At 36.3% G+C, this 25,825-nt stretch overlaps 1 protein-coding gene across 2 annotated transcripts; it reads right to left on the bottom strand.

The window, feature by feature from the left end:
- Positions 1-15,548: 15,548 nt before the first annotated feature.
- On the bottom strand, positions 15,549-22,683 carry LOC112019278 (protein CHROMATIN REMODELING 8). 2 transcript variants are annotated; one of them, XM_024051817.2, is made up of 8 exons: positions 22,527-22,683; positions 21,829-21,985; positions 21,014-21,571; positions 20,427-20,838; positions 19,312-20,185; positions 18,410-19,019; positions 17,622-18,122; positions 15,549-17,223 (listed from the first exon to the last, which is right to left on the bottom strand). In XM_024051817.2, the coding sequence occupies exons 2-8, from the start codon at positions 21,916-21,918 to the stop codon at positions 16,549-16,551; spliced, it is 3,720 nt and encodes a 1,239-aa protein (XP_023907585.2). In that variant the 5' UTR covers positions 21,919-21,985; positions 22,527-22,683; the 3' UTR covers positions 15,549-16,548. The 2 variants fall into 2 exon arrangements, with proteins under 2 accessions (XP_023907585.2, XP_065618391.1); XM_065762319.1 differs by having other exon boundaries at positions 19,312-20,182.
- Positions 22,684-25,825: the final 3,142 nt, after the last annotated feature.

Raw genomic sequence — 25,825 nt, 5'->3', positions numbered from 1 at the left:
ACTCGATCAAAACCCACCCTCCTCTACCATGACCCACCCAATCTCACCACGCCGTGACCACACTGATATCCATCATAACCTAGTCACCACCACACAATCTCAACACCACGACCCACACGCCCCACGATGAACTCCATGCAAAATGGCCCCACCTAGGTCTAGTGGCAAGCTTTAAACGAAAGAGAGAGAAAGAGATACGTGAGAGAGGGAGAGAAGACTAAGGACTGAAGGAGAGAGAGAATCAAAGGAAATATGATATGGAGAAAGATAGAGAACGTGGGTGATGAAGAGATGAGTGGGAGATGGAGAGGGAAAATATTAATTTTATATTATACCATCTGCTATAGTACAGTCATAGAAGTAAGATGACATTGTAGCAAGATTGTAAAAAAGTTTACAATTGGGAGCTTGGGTAATGCATTTTTTTGTACTTTGATGCTAAAATATACAGTTAGAAACTGAAAAGAATATGGAAGGACACCCAAAGTGAGCATATCCCTCTGTATACCTTAGGATAATTGTAACATCTAGAAGTTATGAGGTAATGGTTTGAATTGTTACTTTACCCCACTATCCCACTCAATATTAATGGAGTAGTGTGTATATAAATACCAGGGGTGGTACCCATTGTATAAAAAACGAATTCTGCATTTCCTTCATAGTGTTTACAGAGTGTTGTGAGGCTCTTAGGTTATGGGTTATGTTTGCATCACTCTAGTAGTATGCAACACCGTCGGAGAAACGTTTTTGGTTCGAGAGTTATACAAACTGGAATTTAGAATGTGCTTGAATAGTTGGTCTGCGTTAAGGCTGGCTCTGGACAATGTAGAACAATCTCAAAGCTCCTATGTGATCATCGGTTTAGGTCAAGAGAGGTATGCTGAAAAACTGATTGTTTATATTTTGCTACAAAGTCTCTATTTCTTACATTGGTATCAGAGCATTTATAGGTTGTTCTCAATGTCATATGCATATATGATTAGTTCTAAATGCATTTTATGTTTTTGTAATATGTTATGAAATTTTATACACCTCACATGGCCTTCAATGGCAAATTTTGATTCTAAGCATTTCGTCCCTTGAAATTAATATGTGTTGTTTATATTACATATATTAATATCTGCCTTAAGTTCCGTAGAAAATCTCTAAGTGTGCCATGAGATATAGTTTGACAAAACTTAAAACACCGAAACTTTAAAGACAAAATTGCTCTTATATGATTTCTATTTGCAAAATATGATTTCATATTATGAATTTGTATGTTATAAGCTTTAAATCGGTACATGGTAGGTTTAAAATGAAAAAGATATAAACCTTTGAAGTTCTTGTCTTAAACTCGTTTTTTACTGAAAGATAACTGATGCTGGAGGTTGAACACAACCACGTGGGCTTGTGGCAGTTCCACATGCCTTAAGGCCTAAAGTGACAGCCAATCAAAGGTCACAAGAGGGTCTCATAGATGTTTGTTTTATTTATTTTTTTTAAAAAAATTAATTATACACGTTTAATAGTAATACAAACCACACTTTTGAAAGTAGTGCAAATGTACGATGCCTATGTGCCACATTTTTTTGGGATCCTTGTCTCTTGTGAATTGTTTTTTAAATAAGCCTACTACATTGAACATACCAGGTTATCAAAAAAAAAAAAAAAACAATTATAACATTTAAAAGCATGACAACGTGAATATGTTTTTGAATAGGGTGTAAAACCCATGGTTTACATCATCCAATAAATGATTACTATATCAGCATTTTACTTAAAATTTAATACATCCTACCACACCTAATAACACCTCGATAGATTCTCAATTTGGTTGGATTTATATATGAGTATTAGAATTGATTGAGTGTGATTGTATTTATTCTTAAATTTATGAAAAGATGATGTGGCATGTTGGATTGGAGAGGCAAAACATGGGTTTTACACCACGTCCTTATAGAATTTAATCTCTCTTGAATAATGTTTTTAGTTTAAATAACATGAAGATGAAAGATTCATTATTCTTAGATTTAAAGAGCTGCTGCATTTTACTTATGATGATACAAATTTTGGTTGTGGATATATTTTTAAGAAATATTTGTATGAATATCAATGGATATTGGGACATTCTTAAATGCTATGGAATTGATATAATTTCTAAATTGTTTAATTTCATGATTATTTCTTAGTGAAATATGGTATAAAAATATTTACACAACGTTAAATATTATATTTAACGCGACAAAGCAATAATTATTTCTTAGTGAAATAATGGCATGCCTATATGATTTGTTCTCATGAGTTTAAATTGTGATAGCATGTTTTGCTTAATAGACAATGGATAATATTGGTGAATTATTTTCAATACATATATTTTTTTAAAAAAATATGTTTAGAATTGAAATATGAAATAGTGGGAGTATGGTTGAGTTGCGTTATCTCTCGTACATATTTTTACACGAATAAATTAAAATCAATCTTAGTAATAAACACTAGTAGCACAAGAGACAATTAAGAACTTAGGGAATTTTCGATCTTGCGATGTATGTTGATTCTCTAAGTTTATTTTAGATCATATGTCAAAATTTTTGAAATAAGTGTGTAATATCCCATTTGTGAAATTTTGTAGTGAAATGGCTTCCAAGGGTATAGTTGCTGACCTTAATAAAGGAGAGAAACTGGATGGTGAAAATTACAATATTTGGCACTGCAAAATCCAGTATGTGCTAAATGAGCAAGAGGTCTTAGAGACTTTGACTCATTCATTGAGTAAACTAGATGAGAGAAGCACTGAGCAACACTAATCTGATCTTGTTGCCTATGAAAGTTGGAGCAAGAAAGATTTGTGTGCCTCTCTTTACTATGTTGAGCAGCACGCATAATGATCTGATTGGTGAATTTGAGTAGTCTACAATTGCACAAGACATGTGGAAAGCTCTGACGCTAAAATATGAAGGGCCATTAGCCACTAGACTGCGTGGCTTAACAATGAAATTTGATTCATATAAGATGCACTCTAAACATAAGGTGAAGCAGCATCTTAGGGTGATGTCCTCCATGATTCGAGAGCTTAAATCAACTAGAAAAAAAAATATTACTAACGAACAACAAGTCCAAGGAGTGATTCGTTCACTACGAAGTTCATGGGAGACCATGTGTCAAAAATTGACACATAATGAGAACATCAAAATATTTGATGATATGGCTCATCACTTGGAACTTGGAGCTGAGCGCCTTGAAGCAACCAAGCCGATTAGTTTTGTGCACACGGTTAAAACTAGCTTGCGTAAGGCATATAGGCCTAAATGCAAGCAACCTGATTACGCTCCTGGACAAGAGAGACCTACTAGGCCACCACCTAAGAATGCTAAGTTTGTCAAGTGCAATACTAAAGGAAAGCGTGCAAAGAAGGACAAGTCTAAGTTGACTTGTTATAATTGTGGAAAGAAATGACATTTTGCTCATGATTACACTAAGCCAAAAAAGGTAACACCTATTCCTACATCCCACTATGTTTTTGTAACTAGTCATGTCATTGTTGCTAATTCTGCTCCTATGTGGACTGTAGACTCAGCAACAACTAAACATGTAGTGAGAGATAGAGTAGGATTTGTGGAGTACCATCGGATTTATGTTAAGGGTATAGACATCAAGGTGAGAAATGGAGCTAGCGTGGAGGTACTTGAAATTGGTACCTACAAGCTAGAGTTGTGAGGTGGTTGCACTGTGTTACTCCACGACTTATTGTATGCTCCAGAGATCTGAAGGAACTTTATTTCCGTAATTACTTTGTTAAGACTTGGTTTCCGATTTATTTTTTAGAATAATTATGTTTTATTGCATTTGGGAACAGTTTATTATGGTCGTGGTTTTATTTCAAATGGTTTTTTAATTTTGGACAATGAATATTATAATAATGGTAGTTCAGTTTTTTTTTTTTAACTTCATCTGATAATGCTTCTAATAATTCAATTGTATGGCATGCTAGGCTTGGCCATATAAGGCAAGAGAGGATGAGTAGGTTAGCTAGAGAAGGCCTTATGGGCAAAATCACTAAGGTCACTTTGTCCACTTATGAACATTGTTTAGTGGGAAAGTAAAAAAGAAAACCGTTTGGAAAAGCAACAAGGGCATCTCTTCCATTGCAACTAATCCACTCCGATATATGCGGTCCAATGAATGTGAGGGCAAGGCATGGAGGTTTCTACTTCATCACATTTATAGATGACTATACACGTTATGGTCATGTCTATTTGATTTCTCATAAATCTGAGGCTTTAGATTGCTTTAGACGATACATGAGATTGGTTGAGAATCAATTAGACAAGAGCATTAAGGCTCTCAGAACTGATAGTGGGCATGAGTATCTATTTGAGCAATTTAAGGAGCTTTGTGATGAAAAGGAAATTTCAAGGTAGTTAACGATGCCTTATACACTGCAACAAAATGGTGTGGCAGAAAGAAAAAAACCGAACACTACTAGAGATGGTTAGGTCAATGATGGCACAAGCAAACCTACCGATTTCGTATTGAGGGGATGCACTTTTGACTGCAGCCTATATACTTAACCGAGTGCCATCTAAATTAGTATCTTCCACACCTTATGAACTATGGACGGGCAAGAAACCTGACTTGAATAACTTGCAACCATGGGGTTTAACAGGTTATGTTCAAAATATTTCTCATAAATATGGGAAGTTAAGGCCTAGAGGAAAGAAGTGTATCTTTATAAGATATTCTAAGCATTCCAAAGGCTATGTATTGATAGGTGAACAACCTGATGGAAATGTGACTAAATTGGAGTCACGTGATGTTGATTTCATTGAAAGTGAATTCCCTAACAAAGGTGAGGTTGAAAAGAACTTGACTCTTTATGAAATGATGGATCAAGAAGGAGGCACCCCAAGTAGACTAGTAGAGGACAAGGAAGAAATTCCTGAAACTCCTAGAGTAGTGGAAGAGACTCACAACCTAGTGGGAGCCCACTACTAGAAGATGATCCATAATAACCTCAACCACGCAGAAGCATTCGTGGTAATGTAATTCGTCATCTTTTTGAGATTGAGGGGGAAGCTTTCATGATTGCTTCATAAGATGATGATGAGCCAAGAACTGTGCAAGAGGCTTTCTCATCTTTTGTTAGTGATGAGTGGATGAAAGCAATGAATGATGAAATGAAGTCTATGAGGATTAATTAGGTCTGGAATCTAGTAAACCTACTGTTAGGGTGAAAAGCAATTGGGAACAAATGGGTTCTTAAAATCAAACACAAAGCTGATGGGTCAATAGAAAGCTATAAAGCTTGATTAGTGGCAAAAGGATACACTCAAAATGAGGGTGTTGACTATAAGGAAACCTTTTCTTCGGTTGTGAGGTTTGCCCCTATTCAACTCATTCTGGTCATTGTTGCAAACTTGAATTTGGAATTATACCAAATGGACATTAAGACAGCGTTTCTCAATGGAGAACTAGATGAGGAAATATATATGGATCAACCTATTGGCTTTGTGACTAAAGGTCAAGAGCACAAAGTATTGAAGAAGATTACTATGTCTATGTAAAACAATCCAAGGAAAGTTTCATTATTTTGTCATTGTATGTTGATGACATATTATTGGCTAGTAATGACATGGAGATAATTATTGCCATAAAAGGGTAGTTGTCCTCTAACTTTGAGATGAAGGACATGGGTGAGGCAGATTATATTCTTAGGGTTAAAATCCTCAAGGATCACTCAAAGAAACTTTTAGGTTTATCACAACAAACCTACATCAAGAAAGTTCTTAAGCGTTTCCAAATACATAATTGCAAACTCATAGATACTCCAGTTGCCAAAAATGAGAGTTTAAGCCTGGATATGTGTCCTAAGACTCAAGATGAAAAAGAAAAAATGGCTTGTGTTCCCTATGCTAATGTAGTTAGAAGCTGATGTTTGCAATAATGTGTACTCAACCTAATATATGTTATATTGTTGGATTAGTTAGCAGGTTTCAATCAAATCCAAGGCTTGCTCATTGGAAAGCTGTAAAGAGGATATTAAGGTATCTTAAAGGGACAATGGACTACATCCTTTATTATCAGGTTTCAGATTTGCGTATGATTAGCTATAGTGATGCTAATTAGGGTAGTGACCTATATAAATGCAAATCTACATCTGAATATGCTTTCTTGCTAAATAATGGCTTCATCACTTGGAGTAGCAAGAAACAACCTTGTATAGCATTATCAACTATGAAGCTAAATATGTAGCATGTTTAGCAGTTGTTCAGGAAGTAGTTTGGTTGAAAAGGTTCTTTTAGAATCTTGAGGTCGTCAAGGATGCCTCTAATCCCATTACAGTACATTATGATAGCATGGCAACACTTGCCTATGCAAAGGACTCTAAGTATCATGGTAAAACCAAACACATTGATATACGATATCACTACATTCGAGACAAGGTTGCTCACAGTGAAGTGGTTCTAAAAAAAATTTCTATAGGCTGCATGATTGCTGATCCTCTAACAAAGCCTATAGGAAGGGATGCCTTTTAGGCTCATGTTCGGAGTTTAAGGCTACGTAGAATATGATGATATGCTGTTTTTAGTTACCATTTATTGTACTCTTTTGGGATATTTGTTTTAATGCATATGATGTTATTCAATTAATAATATGTATGTTTTCACACGTGTATACTATATGATGAATTCTGTGGTATGAAAGGTATGTCGGTAGGTTTAGGTTGGCTCACTCACACGAGAGGTCGCCTCTGGTGCTTGAGTATCGAGCATCAATGAGACATTGTATCATTTAATGCTTATATAGCACATATAGATGGTTGACACAAATAGATGTCGTCTTAATTAGAACTAAGACGAGGTCTATGATATATTTATCTTTGGAGAAAACACACTTTTGGTCTCTACATTTTGGTCCTTAAATTGATTTTGCTACTAATGTAGTTCCTAAAAAAAGAAAATCAACTATATTTGGTCCCTGCCGTCAACCCACTAACAGAAAAGTCCTAAGTGGCACGTTAGATGCTGTGTGGCTAATAAAATAATAATAATAAATTTTATTTGATTTTTAAAAAATGCCACGTCAACTCCACATAAGTTCTAAATTTAAAAAAAAAAATTATCAATTTTAATGAAATAAAAAAGAGAAAAACAAAATTAAAAATTAAAAAAAAAAACACGTTAATTGAAATCTGTGTTCATCTTGATCATGAACACATAAGAACAACAACCCAGAATATTCAAACACAAGAACAAGAGAAGAGAAACCCATAATATTCCAAAATTTGTACCCAAATTCTTCCACAAAAATCAATTATACATTCAACCAAAATTATTATCCTAATACAATATTTCTCATAACATAGATTCCCAACCAAATACAAAGAATTTCTTTTGTTTTGTTTTTCTTTTTGTTTTTCTTTTTTTTGCTTTTGTTTTTGTTGGTAGAAAAAGGACCATTCACATACAAACCATGGCAATCAGCCTCAAAAATAGAAAAAGCGCCCACAAGTGGACTAGAAAAAATAGCAAAATCAACATCCATAAAAGTGCCTAATTTAGCCAGGTAGTCCGCGCATTTGTTAGCTTTTCTGTAGACATGCCTAAATCTTGACTGAGGGATCTGGGTAACCAACTGCCTACAATTATCACTGCAAAAAAGGATGGTTCTGTTAAAGGTACTCCGAGTTGCTACCAAATGTTTCTAACCGAGGGGCAATCACGCTGCGCATGTAAAATCGATTCAGAACCAGTTTGACAGAGAGGACAAGTAGTATCCAATGACAACCCTCTTGCCGAGAGGCATTCCTTCACACCAATGCTTTTGTGCATACACTTCCATATGAATGTTTGGATTCTAGGCAAGGTTTTGAGTTTCCAAATCCATTTTTCCCTGAAGGGAGCTTCAATATCAAATTCTAAAGTCAATAAATATGTTGCTTTCATGTCAAATTCTCCTTTAGGGGAGAGTTTCCAGACCAATTTATCTTCGGATCTAGCAACTAGAGGAATAGGGGTAGCTTGGATGACCCTTTTTATGCTACTTGGTAGTTCCATATGGATTCTAGACCAATCCCACCCACCCAGATGTCCAACATCTTTAACCTTGATCTGTAATGATTCATGGGTCAAAGGGCCCTAAATGGTTTATCTTAGGGGGCCAAGAGTTGACCAATTGTTCTGCCAAAAGTCCAGATTGCTATCAAACCTTGGGATCCATCTAATACCCTTCCTAAATATATCCTACCCTCTCTTCAAACCTTTCCAAACTCTTGAGCTAGGCAGTTTGTTTTCGTTCCTCAAAATTGCTCGTTGTTGATTACAATATTTCAATCTTAAAACACTTGCCCACGAAGCATTTTTCTCACTATGAAATTTCCAATTCAACTTCGCAAGCATAGCCGTATTCCTTCCTTTGGCCGTCTGGATTCCCAGCCCCCCCATACTCTTTTGGTCTTGCTATCTTCCTCCAGCCCACCCAATACATCTTTTTGCTATTTTCTGATGAACCCCAAAGAAAATTCATGTTTACTCTGTCAATCCCCTCCAGAACCTTACCAGGAAGCGTATTACACTGCATGACATAAGCTGGTATGACATAAGTTAGTTCGCCTTCCAACTAGCCAGCTTCTTCTTGACTTTGTCCAGAACAAAGTTAAAGTCCTGGTTGGATCCTCCATGGTGCTTAATAGGAAAGCCAAGATACCTCCCCAAATAATTTGTCAACTGAAACCCGAGAATAGTGCTTAAGGCCTCCTTATTATCTTGATCAATATTAGGGAAAAAGGAGGCTCTTGATTTGGCACCATTGATAGTTTGGCCTGAAACCTTACAAAACATGTCAAGCACCTCTTTAATGACCTCACAGTTCTCAAGAGTAGCCTTGGCAAAGAGAACCAAGTCGTCGGAAAAAAAGAGATGAGAGAAAGAAGGTCCACTTCTAGAGGCTTTCACTAGTTTCCACAACCCCGCTTCACATTTCTCTTGGATTTGCTAGCTTAAAAAATCCATACACATGTTGGCTCAAAGGGCTCTAAGCTTCCTCCATTGAAAAGACTGGATGTTGTAATCGTGGTGATGCAGCTCATAATAATCTCAATGAGAATATCTGGAAAGTTAAATCTTTTCAACATGCATCTAACAAAACTCCATTCGAGCTTATCATATGCCTTCTCTAAGTTGATCTTAAGTGCCACATATCATACTTTACCTCTAGTTTTACCAATTGTATGAATAATCTCTTGAATAATAATTGCATTGTCCACCCCCTTTCTTCCGGGCATAGAGGCAATACAAAGAATTTCAATCAAACAAATTCTTTCATTGATTTCCCAGAAACCAGCAAAACCTTATCATCAAATCCACAAAAATCATAAGCTAAAAACTTCTAAATCAACCTTAGACACACCAATAAACAACAAGATCTAAACAAACCTAGATCAAAGTCAGTGAGAGCAGATCCAAAACCATCTCTTTCCCAAATATCTATCAAAATTCTCGAGATAGCAAAATGGAGGAGAGGTAGAGATGTGGCTTCATCGTGGGGACTGATCTAAGCTTCACAACACCCACAAATCCACTACTTGAGGCTTCACAACACCCATTACCTGAGGCTTTGTTATGAGGACCGATCTAGGCTTCACACCTGAGGCTTCATCGTGGGGACCATCATAACAACATAGCCAGCACAACCACTAATTTGGGCTACACAACACCCACAAATCCATAACCCACCACCCCGAACCGATCCTTTGCAACCACCACCACCACCAGTCTAAGGTTTCACAGCAGCACAACACACCCACAAATCCACAACCCACTAATCCAAAAGACCCACCACCCCAAACTGATCCTTTGCCTCCACTGATCATAAAACTCCATGGTCGAGCTTGAGGACTTGATTTAGGCCAAGCCCCATTTCAAAGCATTCAATCAACTGGGAGAGTTTATCACAAAAAAAAAAAGAAAAGAAAAAGAAAAAGAAAAAAGAATCGGCTAAGAGAGAAAGATCAAAAAGAGGGAGAATCAGAATCGGTAAAGAGAGAGAGAGAAGAGAGTAAGAAGAATGAAAATAACTTTTTAAATTTAATAATTTTATTTTATTAGAATGTAGGTTTATTTTTTATTTTTCTTACGTGGCCTTTTTATTTATTAATATGCTCATGTGGAATTTTTTAAATGGCAAATAAGTTTTTAAAATATTATTTTAATAACACGTTAGCTTAATGTTAGCCACCCATGCATTTCGTCTACCATGTAGGACTTTTCTGTTAGGGGGTTGACGGTAAAGACCAAAATAGAATTAATTTTCTTTTTTTAGGAACTACATTAGTAGCAAAATCAATTTAGGAACCAAAATGGGAATTGGCCCAAAATGTAGGGACCAAAAGTGTATTTTTACATTTATCTTAATTAGACCGTACATGAATAGCCCACGATCCATGTAACCTATGGTTAGCCAGATGCAAGACCTTAATTTGATGCCTGAGGTGGCAAGCAAATAAAGGACTCGAGTTAGGCGCTTGAGTAGCGACTAGACTAAGATTTGTACGGTGTATTGAGTTAAGACATACTCTCTTACTTATGAGAACTCCACCATAGCATGTATTTCATACTACATGTGCTTGCTCCACCAAAAGTGGAGGTGAGAGAATAAATCTCTGCTTCTTCATGATGTGAGTCCCATGAATCTTTCATTAAGATCCTACTTATGCCCTTGTTACTTTTGACTATGTCATGAAGCTAAGGTTTTGATGTCTACTACTTTGGCATGTTACTTATGGCCATATTGGATTCGGTCTAAAGGGACATTGCTAGGAAAACAATTGGACCAAAGTTAAAGGACATGAATGCAAAGGGAAGACTATTTTGTAACACATCCTTATATTTGTACTCACTGTCAACAGGTTATAGCGCTTGTGGTAGCGAAATAATCATGAGTACATCTGGATAGTTATGATGGATCAAGCATAATTCTGAGTATTAAACTCAAGAGGGGTTAGAGATGCTTGGTTCAATGTATTAACATATGTCTAGGGCATAACGAGACACTTTAGGGATGTTGCTATGCTAGTCTTTATATAAGATTTAGTATAGTGCTCCCAAATATGTTTTTCAGATGTGCTCGACGGGGATCAAGCATAATTCTGAGTATTAAACTCAAGAGGGGTTAGAGATGCTTGATTCAATGTATTAACATATGTCTAAGGCATAACGAGAAACTTTAGGGATGTTGCTATGCTAGTCTTTATATAAGATTTAGTATAGTGCTCCCAAATATGTTTTTCAGATGTGCTCAGCGGTCGCACAACCTTGCATAACGAGACACTTTGAGAGATGGATAATAGGGCCATGCCTATAATGGATGTGTAAGAGATGATAGAAAATGAAAAGAATATGGAAGGACACCCAAAGTGGGCATGTCCCTCTATATACCTCAAGATAATTGTAACATTCAAGAGTTATGGAGTAATGATTTGAACTGTTACTCTACCCCACTAAGCCCACTATCCCACTCAATATTAATGGAGTGGTATGTATATAAACACTAGGGGTAGTACCCATTGTACAGAGAACGAATTCCGCATTTCTCTCATAGTGTTTATAGAGTGTTGAGGCTTTTAGGTTGTGGGTTATGTTTGCATCACTCTAGTAGTGTGCAACACCATCGGAGAAACGTTTTTAGTTCATGAGTTATACAAACTAGAATTTAGAACATGTTTGAATAGCTGGTCTACATTGAGACTAGCTCTAGACAATATAGAACAATCTCAAAACTCTTATGTGATCATCGGTTTAGGCCAAGAGAGGTATGCTGAAAAACCGATTGTTTATATTCTGTTGCAAAGTCTCTATTTCTTACATATACCAACATATGGCGTATGGAAGACCGGGGTGCTAATGCTCCAATGAAGCCCTTGGCCAATCTCATTGTATGTATTGACAGTTAGATATATTATTCTCATTGAAAAAAAAAAAAAAAACCCTTATTTCAACAATTATCAAACACCTCGCAAGCAAACAGTGCCCATTTCGCTAATCTTACTATATGTTTTGACAACCATATACATTATCCACGTCTAAAGAATAAAAAAAAAAACGCATTTCTTGAACAATTATCAGACACTGACGCGGTAGTGAAATTGCAAAACAACAAAAGGGAAATATCAAGCATATGCTGGGAATTAAAAAAATGTGTGTATATATATATATATATAAAATAAATAAATAAACTAAACAAAAAATATACAAATTTAGAGAGAACAAAGACTCAAGAGTAGTATAGCTGATAGGATAGCTGATATACATGGCCTCCATTGGCCTTTTAATGGTTATCCATAGACGATTTGAAGGGATTGAGCTGGATGGATCCTTCGTTTGCGGTTGAAAAGATTGTAAGTTTCAAGGATGCAAGAGAGTTGTAAAAGAAAAACAAAGGTTTTCTTCTTGAATGATTTTGCCCAGGATCGTTTTTTGGATTTAGATGTTTTAGAGAAGAATGGTGGGAGTGATTTGTGTTGACGAAATTTCAAGTTTGAACAATCTTAGGAGGCTTAATCCATCTTTTAGTGGTTTAAAAAAAGTAAGTTAGTGGATTGATGGGGTGACAACATCTTAAATCATTAATTTTAAATGAGAGGTGAGGATTTAAAAAAAAATAAAAAATCTAACTAGTAGAGTATCCTAAAAACTCTAGAATATTTGAATCTCAATCACCATTGAACACCTTTTCCCCCACTTCCACCACGCGTGTATGCGGATCAGTGTAAAATGATTAAGGAAAGAAGGCTCACTTCAAAACGATTAGCATAGTTCAAACGATTAGCACAGTTCAATGATTAAGCAGCACCCAATTTTCTGGTTAAAGCTTATTTTATGGATTAAAAATTATGACCTGGGTTTTGCAGGAGTTGAGATGTTTAAACAAAACTCTTGCTTCTGGGTCGCATAAAGTGAAAATTTACTGTGTCTTTGTAGATTACCTCCTTCGTGTCCCTGAACCACAAAAGTAGATAGATTATCAAACAGGAAGTTGAGCCTACAGGGCTTGGCATAACCATCAATGTAAATTCCCCTGGACAAAGGAAGGAGGCTTAAGATACCAAAAATAGTTGCATGAAGCAAATGATGGTGGCTGTTATTGTCCGCCCATTCCCATATTAGGAAAGGTAAGTAAATTATAAAAATGGATACATGTATTTGCTCAAATGGAAGTTTGCGTGGAGAGATTTTGGACAGAAAAGAAGCATAATTAAATACATTGTATATCCCTTAATGTAACAGGAAATATTGAATTGTGCCTGCACTATTTTTCTCAGAAATCACTGAATCAACGAAAATGCAATGTTGCATCTTTTGATACCAACAGCAATTTTCTTCATAAGGAGAGAAGTTTGAGATGCAGCAAGCTTCAACTCCCAATTCGCCTGACAACGACCACCCAGTGTGATTATGTTCCTCCCTATAGCATGGTTGAAGGAGTTTATCAACTAAATAGACGCCTCTATAGGTTACATCTAACCAGATACACGTTGATCTTGACTGGAAAATGCTACAGCAACTCCAAAAGGTAACAGTAAAGACTCAGATAAAGGACCAGTAAAAAGATGCTTCAATCAAATGTGTTAATAAATACCCAAACCAATGAGCCCGTACCCAAACATCCTTCTATTGTTTATAATCTTGTCAAACAAGCAATAATTGACAACCTAAATGTCCTAATCTCTTGGAGTAAATTCTAAGGTCTATGTTCTCTCATTGTCTGCCAAAAATGGGGAAAATCTCTACAATTATGTACTCTAGAGCAAAAGGGTATTCGGTGCGATCAGAGAATGCCAAACACTAGAGTGCAGCGACGATAAAGAGGACTTCTTTATCACCTTTGCCTGAAACTAAAATTTTGAAGAACAAAGTTTGGCTCCAAACATGTTCAGATCTCTTTTTTCCAACCCATTACGTGACGATTTATAAGACCATTCATGAGTATGTGATTAAAACTACACATGGATAGTCTTTTTAATTGCCACATCATGGGTTGATGCAAAATAGCTTCAAACATGTTTGGAGCTAAACTTTTTCCAATTTGGGAGTAAAGTTGAGAAACAAAAAAAGGATCAACTAGTGAAAACGACCTAGTAGTTATGGACATGGCTGCAGATCCTTAATAAATATCTGATGGGTCAATACAAGCCAAGCAGATTATCAGTGGTTGAGACTATTGTTGTTGATACTCTGGCTTTAGTACCCAATGTGATCCATCCGCATCCTTCTCTAGTGTTGCTATTTCCTTCAGAAGATTCTTGAACAAGGGCAGATCTTCACTAGGTATTCTGTCTTAAAAAAAAAAAAAAAAAAACCTTATTTCAACAATTATCAAACACCTCGCAAGCAAACAGTGCCCATTTCGCTAATCTCACTATATGTTTTGACAACCATATACATTATCCACGTCTAAAGAGGAAAAAAAATGCATTTCTTGAACAATTATCAGACAGTGACGCGGTAGTGAAATTGCAAAACAACAAAAAGGAAATATCAAGCATATGCTAGGAATTAAAAAAATGTGTGTGTATATATATATAAAATAAATAAATAAATAAACTAAACAAAAAATAGACAAATTTAGAGAGAACAAAGACTCAAGAGTAGGATAGCTGATATACATGGCCTCCATGGCCTTTTAATGGTTATCCATAGACGATTTGAAGGGATTGAGCTGGATGGATCCTTCGTTTGCGGTTAAAAAGATTGTAAGTTTCAAGGATGCAAGAGAGTTGTAAAAGAAAAACAAAGGTTTTCTTCTTGAATGATTTTGCCCAGGATCGTTTTTTGGATTTAGATGTTTTAGAGAAGAATGGTGGGAGTGATTTGTGTTGACGAAATTTCAAGTTTGAACAATCTTAGGAGGCTTAATCCATCTTTTAGTGGTTTAAAAAAAGTAAGTTAGTGGATTGATGGGGTGACAACATCTTAAATCATTAATTTTAAATGAGAGGTGAGGATTTAAAAAAAAATAAAAAATCTAACTAGTAGAGTATCCTAAAAACTCTAGAATATTTGAATCTCAATCACCATTGAACACCTTTTCCCCCACTTCCACCACGCGTGTATGCGGATCAGTGTAAAATGATTAAGGAAAGAAGGCTCACTTCAAAACGATTAGCATAGTTCAAACGATTAGCACAGTTCAATGATTAAGCAGCACCCAATTTTCTGGTTAAAGCTTATTTTATGGATTAAAAATTATGACCTGGGTTTTGCAGGAGTTGAGATGTTTAAACAAAACTCTTGCTTCTGGGTCGCATAAAGTGAAAATTTACTGTGTCTTTGTAGATTACCTCCTTCGTGTCCCTGAACCACAAAAGTAGATAGATTATCAAACAGGAAGTTGAGCCTACAGGGCTTGGCATAACCATCAATGTAAATTCCCCTGGACAAAGGAAGGAGGCTTAAGATACCAAAAATAGTTGCATGAAGCAAATGATGGTGGCTGTTATTGTCCGCCCATTCCCATATTAGGAAAGGTAAGTAAATTATAAAAATGGATACATGTATTTGCTCAAATGGAAGTTTGCGTGGAGAGATTTTGGACAGAAAAGAAGCATAATTAAATACATTGTATATCCCTTAATGTAACAGGAAATATTGAATTGTGCCTGCACTATTTTTCTCAGAAATCACTGAATCAACGAAAATGCAATGTTGCATCTTTTGATACCAACAGCAATTTTCTTCATAAGGAGAGAAGTTTGAGATGCAGCAAGCTTCAACTCCCAATTCGCCTGACAACGACCACCCAGTGTGATTATGTTCCTCCCTATAGCATGGTTGAAGGAGTTTATCAACTAAATAGACGCCTCTATAGGTTACATCTAACCAGATACACGTTGATCTTGACTGGAAAATGCTACAGCAACTCCAAAAGGTAACAGTAAAGACTCAGATAAAGGACCAGTAAAAAGATGCTTCAATCAAATGTGTTAATAAATACCCAAACCAATGAGCCCGTACCCAAACATCCTTCTATTGTTTATAATCTTGTCAAACAAGCAATAATTGACAACCTAAATGTCCTAATCTCTTGGAGTAAATTCTAAGGTCTATGTTCTCTCATTGTCTGCCAAAAATGGGGAAAATCTCTACAATTATGTACTCTAGAGCAAAAGGGTATTCGGTGCGATCAGAGAATGCCAAACACTAGAGTGCAGCGACGATAAAGAGGACTTCTTTATCACCTTTGCCTGAAACTAAAATTTTGAAGAACAAAGTTTGGCTCCAAACATGTTCAGATCTCTTTTTTCCAACCCATTACGTGACGATTTATAAGACCATTCATGAGTATGTGATTAAAACTACACATGGATAGTCTTTTTAATTGCCACATCATGGGTTGATGCAAAATAGCTTCAAACATGTTTGGAGCTAAACTTTTTCCAATTTGGGAGTAAAGTTGAGAAACAAAAAAAGGATCAACTAGTGAAAACGACCTAGTAGTTATGGACATGGCTGCAGATCCTTAATAAATATCTGATGGGTCAATACAAGCCAAGCAGATTATCAGTGGTTGAGACTATTGTTGTTGATACTCTGGCTTTAGTACCCAATGTGATCCATCCGCATCCTTCTCTAGTGTTGCTATTTCCTTCAGAAGATTCTTGAACAAGGGCAGATCTTCACTAGGTATTCTGTCTTTAAAGTGCTGAACTATGCTGGCTGAAGTGCTATTTCCATCTCTTTGCTGCATAAATGTACAGATCTGACGTATCAATACTTCAGGCTGCACTCCAGCTATTTTCTTTGATGACCTAGAAGTCCCAACATTGATAGATCTTGCCTGGTTACTTGAACTTGAAGCCAACCCAGACTGATGCTCGAGTCCAGCACCAACGGCTCTTTCTTGGTTACCTCGAATTTTAGCCAATAGTTCAGCTGAAGATAGTGCCTTCCCAGTAGATGCCCCAGCTGCAAACCCATTTACATTGCTGGACAATTCATTAGATGGTTTAGTAACAATTGTCAACCGAGAGTTCACAGTTGAACCAAACTTCTGGCGCACAGATGATGGTGCACCAGCAGTTCCTGATTTCCCAGTCCATGTTGGGACAGATATACTGTCACGACTTCGGAGCATCCGTGACTGACGCAATGCTTCTGCTGCTCTTTGGGCAACTTGGGAAGCATGCTCCTCAAGTCTCATCTTCTCCTCATCATGGGCATCCATGATTATGTCATGGTTCATGGCACTCTGTAGATGAAAAACAATACCAAGTGAGGTTACAAAAGGAGCAAAAAAGCGGAGATAATTGGAGCAAAAGTGCGATCTAGTATAAGCAGTTTTTTAATGCATTCTTGTAAAAAATGGTTAATACCAAAATAAAATTTGAACCAAGAAATTCCATTAAAATATATATTCTGTTGCCACACTTGGGAAGTGTGACAAAAGAGTCTAATGACAAGGCTTCTCTTATCAAAATATACTAGCTTTTTAGCTCTCCCAAATCCAACTAGACAACAATCAGGAAGAAAAGAGAATTAAATGCCTGATTTGCGTGATAATGATATCAAAGAAAGTACAACTAAAGACAATAACAATACTAGCTGTGAATACAGACAATTGTAGACAAGAAGATTGATGAAACTTACATGTATCCCATTGGCATCAAAAAGACTCCTTAATATGTGTGTTTCTTCATCTACATCACCACAACTTTTTTTTTTATAAGTATCTGCATCACCACTACTATGATCAGCTTTCTCTTTCCCCTTCCTCCTGGAAGGTGCAATCTCTGATCTGTTACCATTTTCAGCTGCAACACCTTCAGCATGGTGCACAACTTCAGGATGTATATGGTTAGTCTGATTATCTTTCTGAGCCCCAACAACATTTACATTTTCAGAAACCTGACTGAAAATATTAGATGTTTCAGTTGACCCACTCTCTCCATTGTCATTCAGTGTGAAGAGATCCTTCATATCTCGAGATTTAAAGAACCTTCTCTGCTGTGGGTTCTTCAAAATCTTATTAGTGAGAAAATGTTTGTAAATCTGCCGGTGGTAGACCTTCTCCTCTATGGTTCCACGTGTGATCAATCTATATACTGTTACATCTCGTTTCTGACCAATGCGCCAAGCACGCTCCCTGGCCTGTTAAAGCAAAAGGTACCCTTGATTTACAGGTGTGTGTTTTCAGAATTAAGTAAAGTTTCAAAATTCACTTCAAGAGAATTAATTCCTATTCTGACTGAAATTAAGATATCGAACAAAATTTATGTTTACGCAGAATGAAAAGCATCACATCATATTTGTGAGATTCTTACCTTAAGAACTGGACAATATTTAATATGATAGAAAATTTTATATGCCAATGAATTTTATGGAAATATATTAATTAGAAGAAAAAAAAAGGAGGAAAGAACCAAGTGCAAAAGTACCTGCATGTCAGTTGAAGGGTTCCAGTCAGGATCATAAATGATCACCCGGTCTGCACCAGTTAGATTTGTTCCCAAACCACCAACCTTGGTTGTTAAAATGAAAATAAAGACATCATCTGTGTTATTAAATTCATCTATTAAGGCCATTCTCTGTTTTATGGGGGTAAGACCGTCCATTCTCCGGTAGCTATAGCCACCATTGATCAAATTATTTTCAAGAATATCAAGCATTTGTTGAGTTTGTGTAAAAAGAAGAACACGGTGTCCTTGTTCCTTCCAGACCTTAAGTACTTGGTCAACAACTTTCATTTTTCCACTGCGTTCAGGATTCCCATAGTCTGGATTATGGCAGGAGTGTTCCCTTTCAAGAAGATCAGGATGGTTGCAAATCTTACGCATCACATCAATTCCAGAAAGGGAATTCCTATTCCCATCTAAAATCTGTTCCACCTCAGTGCTTGCTAGAAAGGCTCTATATGCAGACCGTTGATCTGCAGTGAGGCTGCAAAAGAGGACATGTTCAGTCTTCTTTGGAAGGTGGGCATTCACGTCAGCCTTCATACGTCGGAGGAGATAAGGCATGATCAAGTCACGCAGGACCACAGCACATCTGCACATTGACAAAATTAAGACTCAGAATTGGAAATCAAAAAGTCAAGAAACCCATGAAATAGAAAATTACAAATAATCTGATTATGAAAGTGAATAATGAGTGAGCCTTCCTCCTGCCTCCAACCCTCCCCTCATCTTTCAACAATCAAGACTTACTTGAAATAACTCAGGATGTCACAAGCCAGTTTTTTCTTTTTTCAGGAAGTCTCAAAATCAGTTTGACCATACTAACAAATTTTCACAAAAAAGCTAGACCCTTATAAATAGTTCAGAGATATCACAAAGGTCACCTGTAAGCTGTAGATACTTGTAATGGTGAAGCATTAGCATAACCACCGACAGATATGGGAACTGCAAACTCTGCCTCAAATATGGGCAGGACACCCAGCTTCCCAGGGAACACAAAATCAAATAAAGACCACAGTTCACTCAGCTTGTTCTGAATTGGTGCACCAGTCATTATTATGCGATGAATTGTCTGTAGCTGCTTGCAAACTAGAGTGATTTCAGCATTTGGATTCCGAATCCGGTGACCTTCATCCAGAACTGCATAACCCCATTCAATATTAAGCAATTTTCCCCCTACTATGCGCAGTTGCTCATAAGTCGTAATGAGCAATCCAGATTCTGATCTCAAAACACGGTTTATTAAGGAAACCCATTTTCCATTGCTTCTACTTGAGATGTCTCCCTCATGCTCACTGTCAAATGAACCTTCACTTTCATAATCACTATCAGATGATTTAGCTTGTTTCTTCCTATTAACAGAATCCTGAGCAGAATCATGTAGCAACTCCACATGAAACTTCGGGTACCATTTTTGTGCTTCCCTTTTCCACTGTCGCAAAAGTGTAACAGGACAGACAATGATGCTTGGTTTGTACATATTACTAAAATGCAGTGCACCAAGAAAAGATAAGACCTGGATAGTCTTACCAAGGCCCATCTCATCTCCAATAATTCCACCTGCTCTTTGGCAATGCAATTCCCATAACCACTGTACTCCCACTTTTTGATAGTCAAAAAGTTCATGAAAGATTCTTTCTGGGATTTTCAGCCCACCTTCAAGTGTTACATAAGGAGTTTCATAATCATCTATGTCTTGAACATTATCTGGCCTTTCATCTTCACAACTGGAGGTTACCACTTCTCCCCTTGCATCTTCTACAAGAAAGGTAATGAGGTTGATATGAAGAGACAAACTTCAATATAGGATAGATGAGAATGTGGACAAAAATGCATTAGAAACAAATAAAAAATTACAATTATTACTTCCCAATCCAGGTAAATCTTGTCCGATTAAAAATAATAAATAATTCCCACACAGCAGGATGCATGCTGTATCTTGGTAACTAGAAATAAGGGTCAAGGATACTCATTTATGCAGGCAATAATATAAACATACCACTTTCTTCCAAGTGTATATCCTCACAAGAAATGAGCTTTGACCACTTCCTGTCAGGCAGAGGCCGTTTCTTTTTCTTTATCTTTTGTGAATGTTTATTCTTTTTTACCTCTCTTTCTGGGGATCGAGGATATTTCAAAGGTGTTTTTAGCCTTTGAAAAGGACGTGTGGGTGCATCAAGCTTTGGCAAAGCTTCTGGATCAAGGAGCTTGGTTGTTGGGCGAGCATGAGCAGCCTCTGACATTGACCTTACAGCCCTAGCTACACTGGCAGCAACAAGATCATCACTCCCGTCTTCTTTCTTAGGTACATTGCGCCTATTAGATGGTCCTGGTTGTTGAAGACGGCGCTCAAAGCCCTTCAGCTTATGAAAAGGAGTTAAAACTCCTTTCCGAATCAATTCATCCCTTTCCTACAATGTAAACAGTGTAAAAAATTAGTCCTCATTGTTCTTCCTTTTTTGTTAATTATTAACACTTCACATCATTAAAAATAAAAACCAAATTTTTGTTACATCCTTTTCAACCCTGCCACAAATCTCATTAAAGACTGAGCTGAGTAGAATTTTAAGGCTGAGTTAACTTTACCGTTTCAACAAAGCCTGTAGATGCTGCATCCAAAATTGCATCAAAACCAGTATCCTCCTCAAATGATACAATCTTCTTTTTCTTTTCTATAATTTTTCCCGATTTCTGGACATCTTTCAGCTTCCTCTTCCGCCTTGGCTCTTCCTTGACCATATCTCGTAACACTTTATTATGTTCAACACCTTTCGATGAGCTCTCCTTACGCAAATCTGAAAGTTCATTCTCAAGTTGAGCCCTGGTTTTCTCGAGGCTTCTTAGCCTATCAGCAGCCAAGGCATGCTGGAGGTCTAAGCCATTTGGCGAAACCTGACCACTATCCTCCTTATTACCTAGCCCCCCACTGTCATTACCATCACCAGCACGGTCTTCATCACTTGCAACATTCCTCGCCTGCTCAACAGTGGATGCAACGGCATCTATTTCAAATTCTACAGCCCTCAATTTATGGTAGAGCTTCGCTTTGCTGGTGGATGATGGGTCAATACCCTCTGGCTTCTCAAGAGTTTCCTCCTCAGGGCCCCCTCCACCTTCACCATTGTTCTCATTATTCCTTGTCGCCTGCCATTCAAAAATCCCTATTGTCAGACACCAAAAGTTATGATTTACTAAAAGTTCATACCAAAAATAAATAAATCCTTTTAAACCCCAACAACTAAAATTCCAAGAACCACTCCAAATCACATGGAGATCAACTTTCAAATCAATCCTAATATTTCTTTAAGTACTTACTAATGCTTTTCAAAACTAAATCAATAAATTCAAGAAAGGCGACTTTTACACATTCTACAAAAATTTGATAAACTAGAGTCTGCTACCTCTGCTAATACGTCACGCTCAATATCTTCAGGGTTCGCAGACGCAATACCCAAACTATTAAGCAAAATTCTATCCTCATCTTCCTCCATTGGAATCACACCAACCGCTCCACACAAATGCCACTACGCAGCCAAAAAAAACCCGCCACCTGTGCCTCTGAAAAAAAAAAAAAAAACACCACATTTAGATTATACTTCATCAGCATTGTCATTCTCTAAGACACAACACCTAATTATCACCGCGTTTTTTGATAATTCGACAGTTACAACAATCGGATCATAAAGAATAACAACAGACAATGCCACTGAGCTACATGACTGTTGGGTTTTTGGTTTTTTGTTGTTGTTGTTAGTTAGTTAGTTAAAAGTGTATATCATCCCTAACTTCTTTACTCACAATTCACAAATAAATATACAGAAACACATTCAGTATATGCATTTGCACATAAAATGCCATAGCAACCAAATTTGATTGTGAAGTTTTTTTTTCAAAATAAGAGTTTGGTTAAATTAACATTAGCGCATAATCATAATCAGCTTCATAATAAAATCCATTCGAATACCTCAAAATCAGAACTAGGTCTGAGCTACTATAGAAGAAATTCGAAGAATTATAATGGGGGACTGAATAATTAGGGAAAAGTAATTAAGAGAAAAATTAAGCAATATTACAAAATAAATGGGTTTCATTAACGTACCAAGAAAAAAAAATCGAAAAATCTTTCAATCTGTACAAATTAGAAACCCTAGATTCGCGGCACTTGGGCGATGATTCTCTGTCGCGCGCGCTCTTTCTCTCTTTCTCTGGTGGACCGGTGGTGTTATGACTTTCAGCTTTTTAGACCTTCTATTTTATTTAATTAAGAATAAATAAAATAAAAAGACCAAGAGGAAGCACAATAAAATTGTATCTTTTTCTATTTTATCATATTAAAAAACTATTTTATCAATATCATATCATTTTACAATATAATTAATATTTTTATTTTTATTTTTTTATTCTACTTATTAAAATAATATATATTACCCATTAAAATAATATAATATATTCTAAGACAACTCTCCTTCACTCTTCTCCCCCTCTTTTCCACTTTATCAATTAAAATTTATTATAATTTTTACAATTATGCTACTGTATCATTCTAAAAATTTACAATTATGACATTTTACAAGTCCACAGCACCTTTTTGTGTATTGTACTTTCCCCTACATTTCCCATTTGCAATTGCCAATGGGAATGGTCTAACAAGTTACACTTGACGTCCATGTATAAACTATAAACTGTATCCTTTCCTTAAAAAAATAAAATTAAAATAAAATTATGTATTTGGTTTATATCTTATATCTTATATATCAATTTAATCTATAACTTTTCAATTGTGTTAATTTAGTCCCTAATCTTTCAGTATTGTGTCAATTTAGTTCATGTCATTATCTTTTAAATAAAAATTGATGACATATCTAATAGCTAAAATAAAAAATTAGTTTTCATTGATGTGAAAATACACTAAAATTTATTTTTGTTGTTTGCTATGTCATCAATTTTCATCCAAAAAATAACGACATGAACTAAATTAACACGACATTGAAAGGTTAGAGACCAAATTGACACAACTAAAAGGTTAGGGACTAAATACATAGGGGCTATTTGGCACTGTTGTTTAAACAACAGTTTTTAATATTTATACAACAATAACACTTCTGACATGTATTTCTATAACATTCAAACACGTATTTCCACAATACTAAAAACTGAACAACAATACTTAAACATCGCTACCAAATGGGCCCATAGTTTATCCAAAAAAAAAAAACCTATAAATTAATTTGAAAATAATAATGTTTTAAAAATAGTTTTTGAAATTATGGATGGATCGAGTTGAGAGGTTTTTGACTTTTTTTAATCTAACTCATCATAATGGTCTAACCCAACTCAACCCACATGGATCAGGTTGGACCCACGCATTGGATAGTTTTTTTTTATTGTGACTCACTCTTCCAAAAACTTTAGACTCCCTCTCTTTTAATTAGCCTAACTCAACTAGCAACTATCCAACTCAAAAACTTAACAAAAACAAAATTTTAAAATAAAAAATAAAAAATCTCAGTCAGCCCAGTATTAGAGTACTAGCATTAGGTGTTCTAAATGGTAAATATTTAGTATTTAGAACACCAAATACCAAAAAACTATTGTGTGAGACATTTTAAATGTTATATTAAAGTAGCAAAAGTAAGTTTTAGTTTGTGAAATTTTTTTTTTGCAACAATTAATGCTCTTAAGAAACGATATTATTTTGTATTTTTTTGTCTTTGTTGATAAATGATTGCATCTTGTGTATTTATATTAGTTGATAGTTCATTAATACTATATGGATACCTATTTGGATTTTTTTTTCCTTATACTTCGGCCCCCCTAGCTTGAAATCCTAGGTCCACCCTGCATAGCACCAAACCAACTCAAATAATAACAAATTTACAACTTTATAAACTTAATTTATTATAGGACTAAACCAACACAAATTATTTTATTAGTGCATTAAACCATATAATAATTAAATAATAAAACCATATAATATATATTTTGAAGATTTTTTTTTTTTTTTTAAGAAACTATTTTGAAGATTAAGGTTGGCACATTAAACACGAGATAAGTTGACGTGGAAGGAAAATAAGCCCGGGAGTTTACGGTGAAGACAACGATGAACAGAATAGGGGTTTTGAGGGAAGAAAACGTTAGCCGAGAAGAAAATAAAGAATTAGGAGGCGCCGAAACTTACACAAACAGGATTGGAGTAAAATCCCTAAACTCGAAATGAACTCTTTGTAGATTCTGGAGGCAAAGAATGCAGAAATCCGAAGAGGCGTGAAAGGCTTTCGAAGGAAAGGACTCTCTGGGTGCTCTGAGAATGCTCTGGGTACTTTGAGAATGTGTAAAGTAAAGAAAAAATAACCTCCTCCAGGGGTTTATATACGGAGACAGGTGAAACGGTGGCATTCATTCCGTCCAAATCCCGAAGAATAGCCCTGGCCGTTTGATCAATAACCCACCGTTGGATGCAAAGAACAAAAAGTCGCTTGGAGTAATTAATACATCGCTTTGGGAATATGGGACTGACAGCGGCAATAATGAAGCGCTTGTCTCTATGCCCGCGCACGTGTAAACGGGGGTATTTATGGCTTCCCCCTTTTAAATTTCTTTATTTGTCTTTATTTTTATCTCTTTTTCCTTGCGTGGCAGATCAAAATCTTACTTTTTCTCCTTGGATGCGAGGGAAAAATTAAAATTTTGAGTGGCTATTGTGGGGAGAAAAGGGGCCAGCCCAACATAATGGGCCGAAAGCCTATAGAAAAGCTATTTTGCGACCTAGAAGAAGAAGATGGAAAAGGCAGGGCCCATCTGGAAGTGGGACCCTCAGAAGGAGAATTATTACAATTCGAAGAGGATATCTCCTGTCCGAAGAGGTTGTAATCCTCTGACGCAAATATTATAAATCAATTGAGTGTGTGAAAGGCCAAAATGACCTTTCGAGGACTCCATCTAATCAAGATAAGCTCTGAGTATGCTGGGAAACGATAAAGATGGAGAAATATCTAAGGGAAAAGCTGCTACCACCGTATTAATACACTGCAGAAACTTTTCTGGCCGCATTTATGTGGAGAAGACCCCTGAACAGTGCATCCTAACCTACCGCCACTCACACAGAGCTAAAAGAAGATACTTGACGTGATAGGTATTCAAGCAAACTCATGGATGAGGAACAAGTGGACGATGGAGATGAGGAGAAGGGTGGCTATATAAAGGAAGGAAGCATCAAATGAAGGGAGGGAGGAGGAACAAAAGAGAAAGAGAGAGAACTTGATTGTAACCCTAAGACCTTTGTTCATCACATAAACAATAGCATAGCTCTTCGGATTTTCAAGTTTTATGTGTAAATTCGTGTTGGCTTGTGTTTGAAAGTTGTGATCCGTTATTATCAATCTAATACTTAACCTAGCT

Source organism: Quercus suber, unplaced genomic scaffold (assembly GCF_002906115.3).
Source record: "Quercus suber isolate HL8 unplaced genomic scaffold, Cork oak 2.0 scaffold_452, whole genome shotgun sequence".
Lineage (NCBI taxonomy): Eukaryota > Viridiplantae > Streptophyta > Magnoliopsida > Fagales > Fagaceae > Quercus > Quercus suber.
This window is presented reverse-complemented; position numbering and strand designations above follow the sequence as displayed.

Coding starts and splice junctions, on each gene's coding strand:
- LOC112019278 (XM_024051817.2), bottom strand. CDS start 21,918: ATGGAGGAAGATGAGGATAGAATTTTGCTTAATAGTTTGGGTATTGCG. Junction 21,572..21,828: donor AGCGTGACGTATTAGCAGAG/GTAGCAGACTCT, acceptor TTTGAATGGCAG/GCGACAAGGAATAATGAGAA. Junction 20,839..21,013: donor CTACAGGCTTTGTTGAAACG/GTAAAGTTAACT, acceptor TTTACATTGTAG/GAAAGGGATGAATTGATTCG.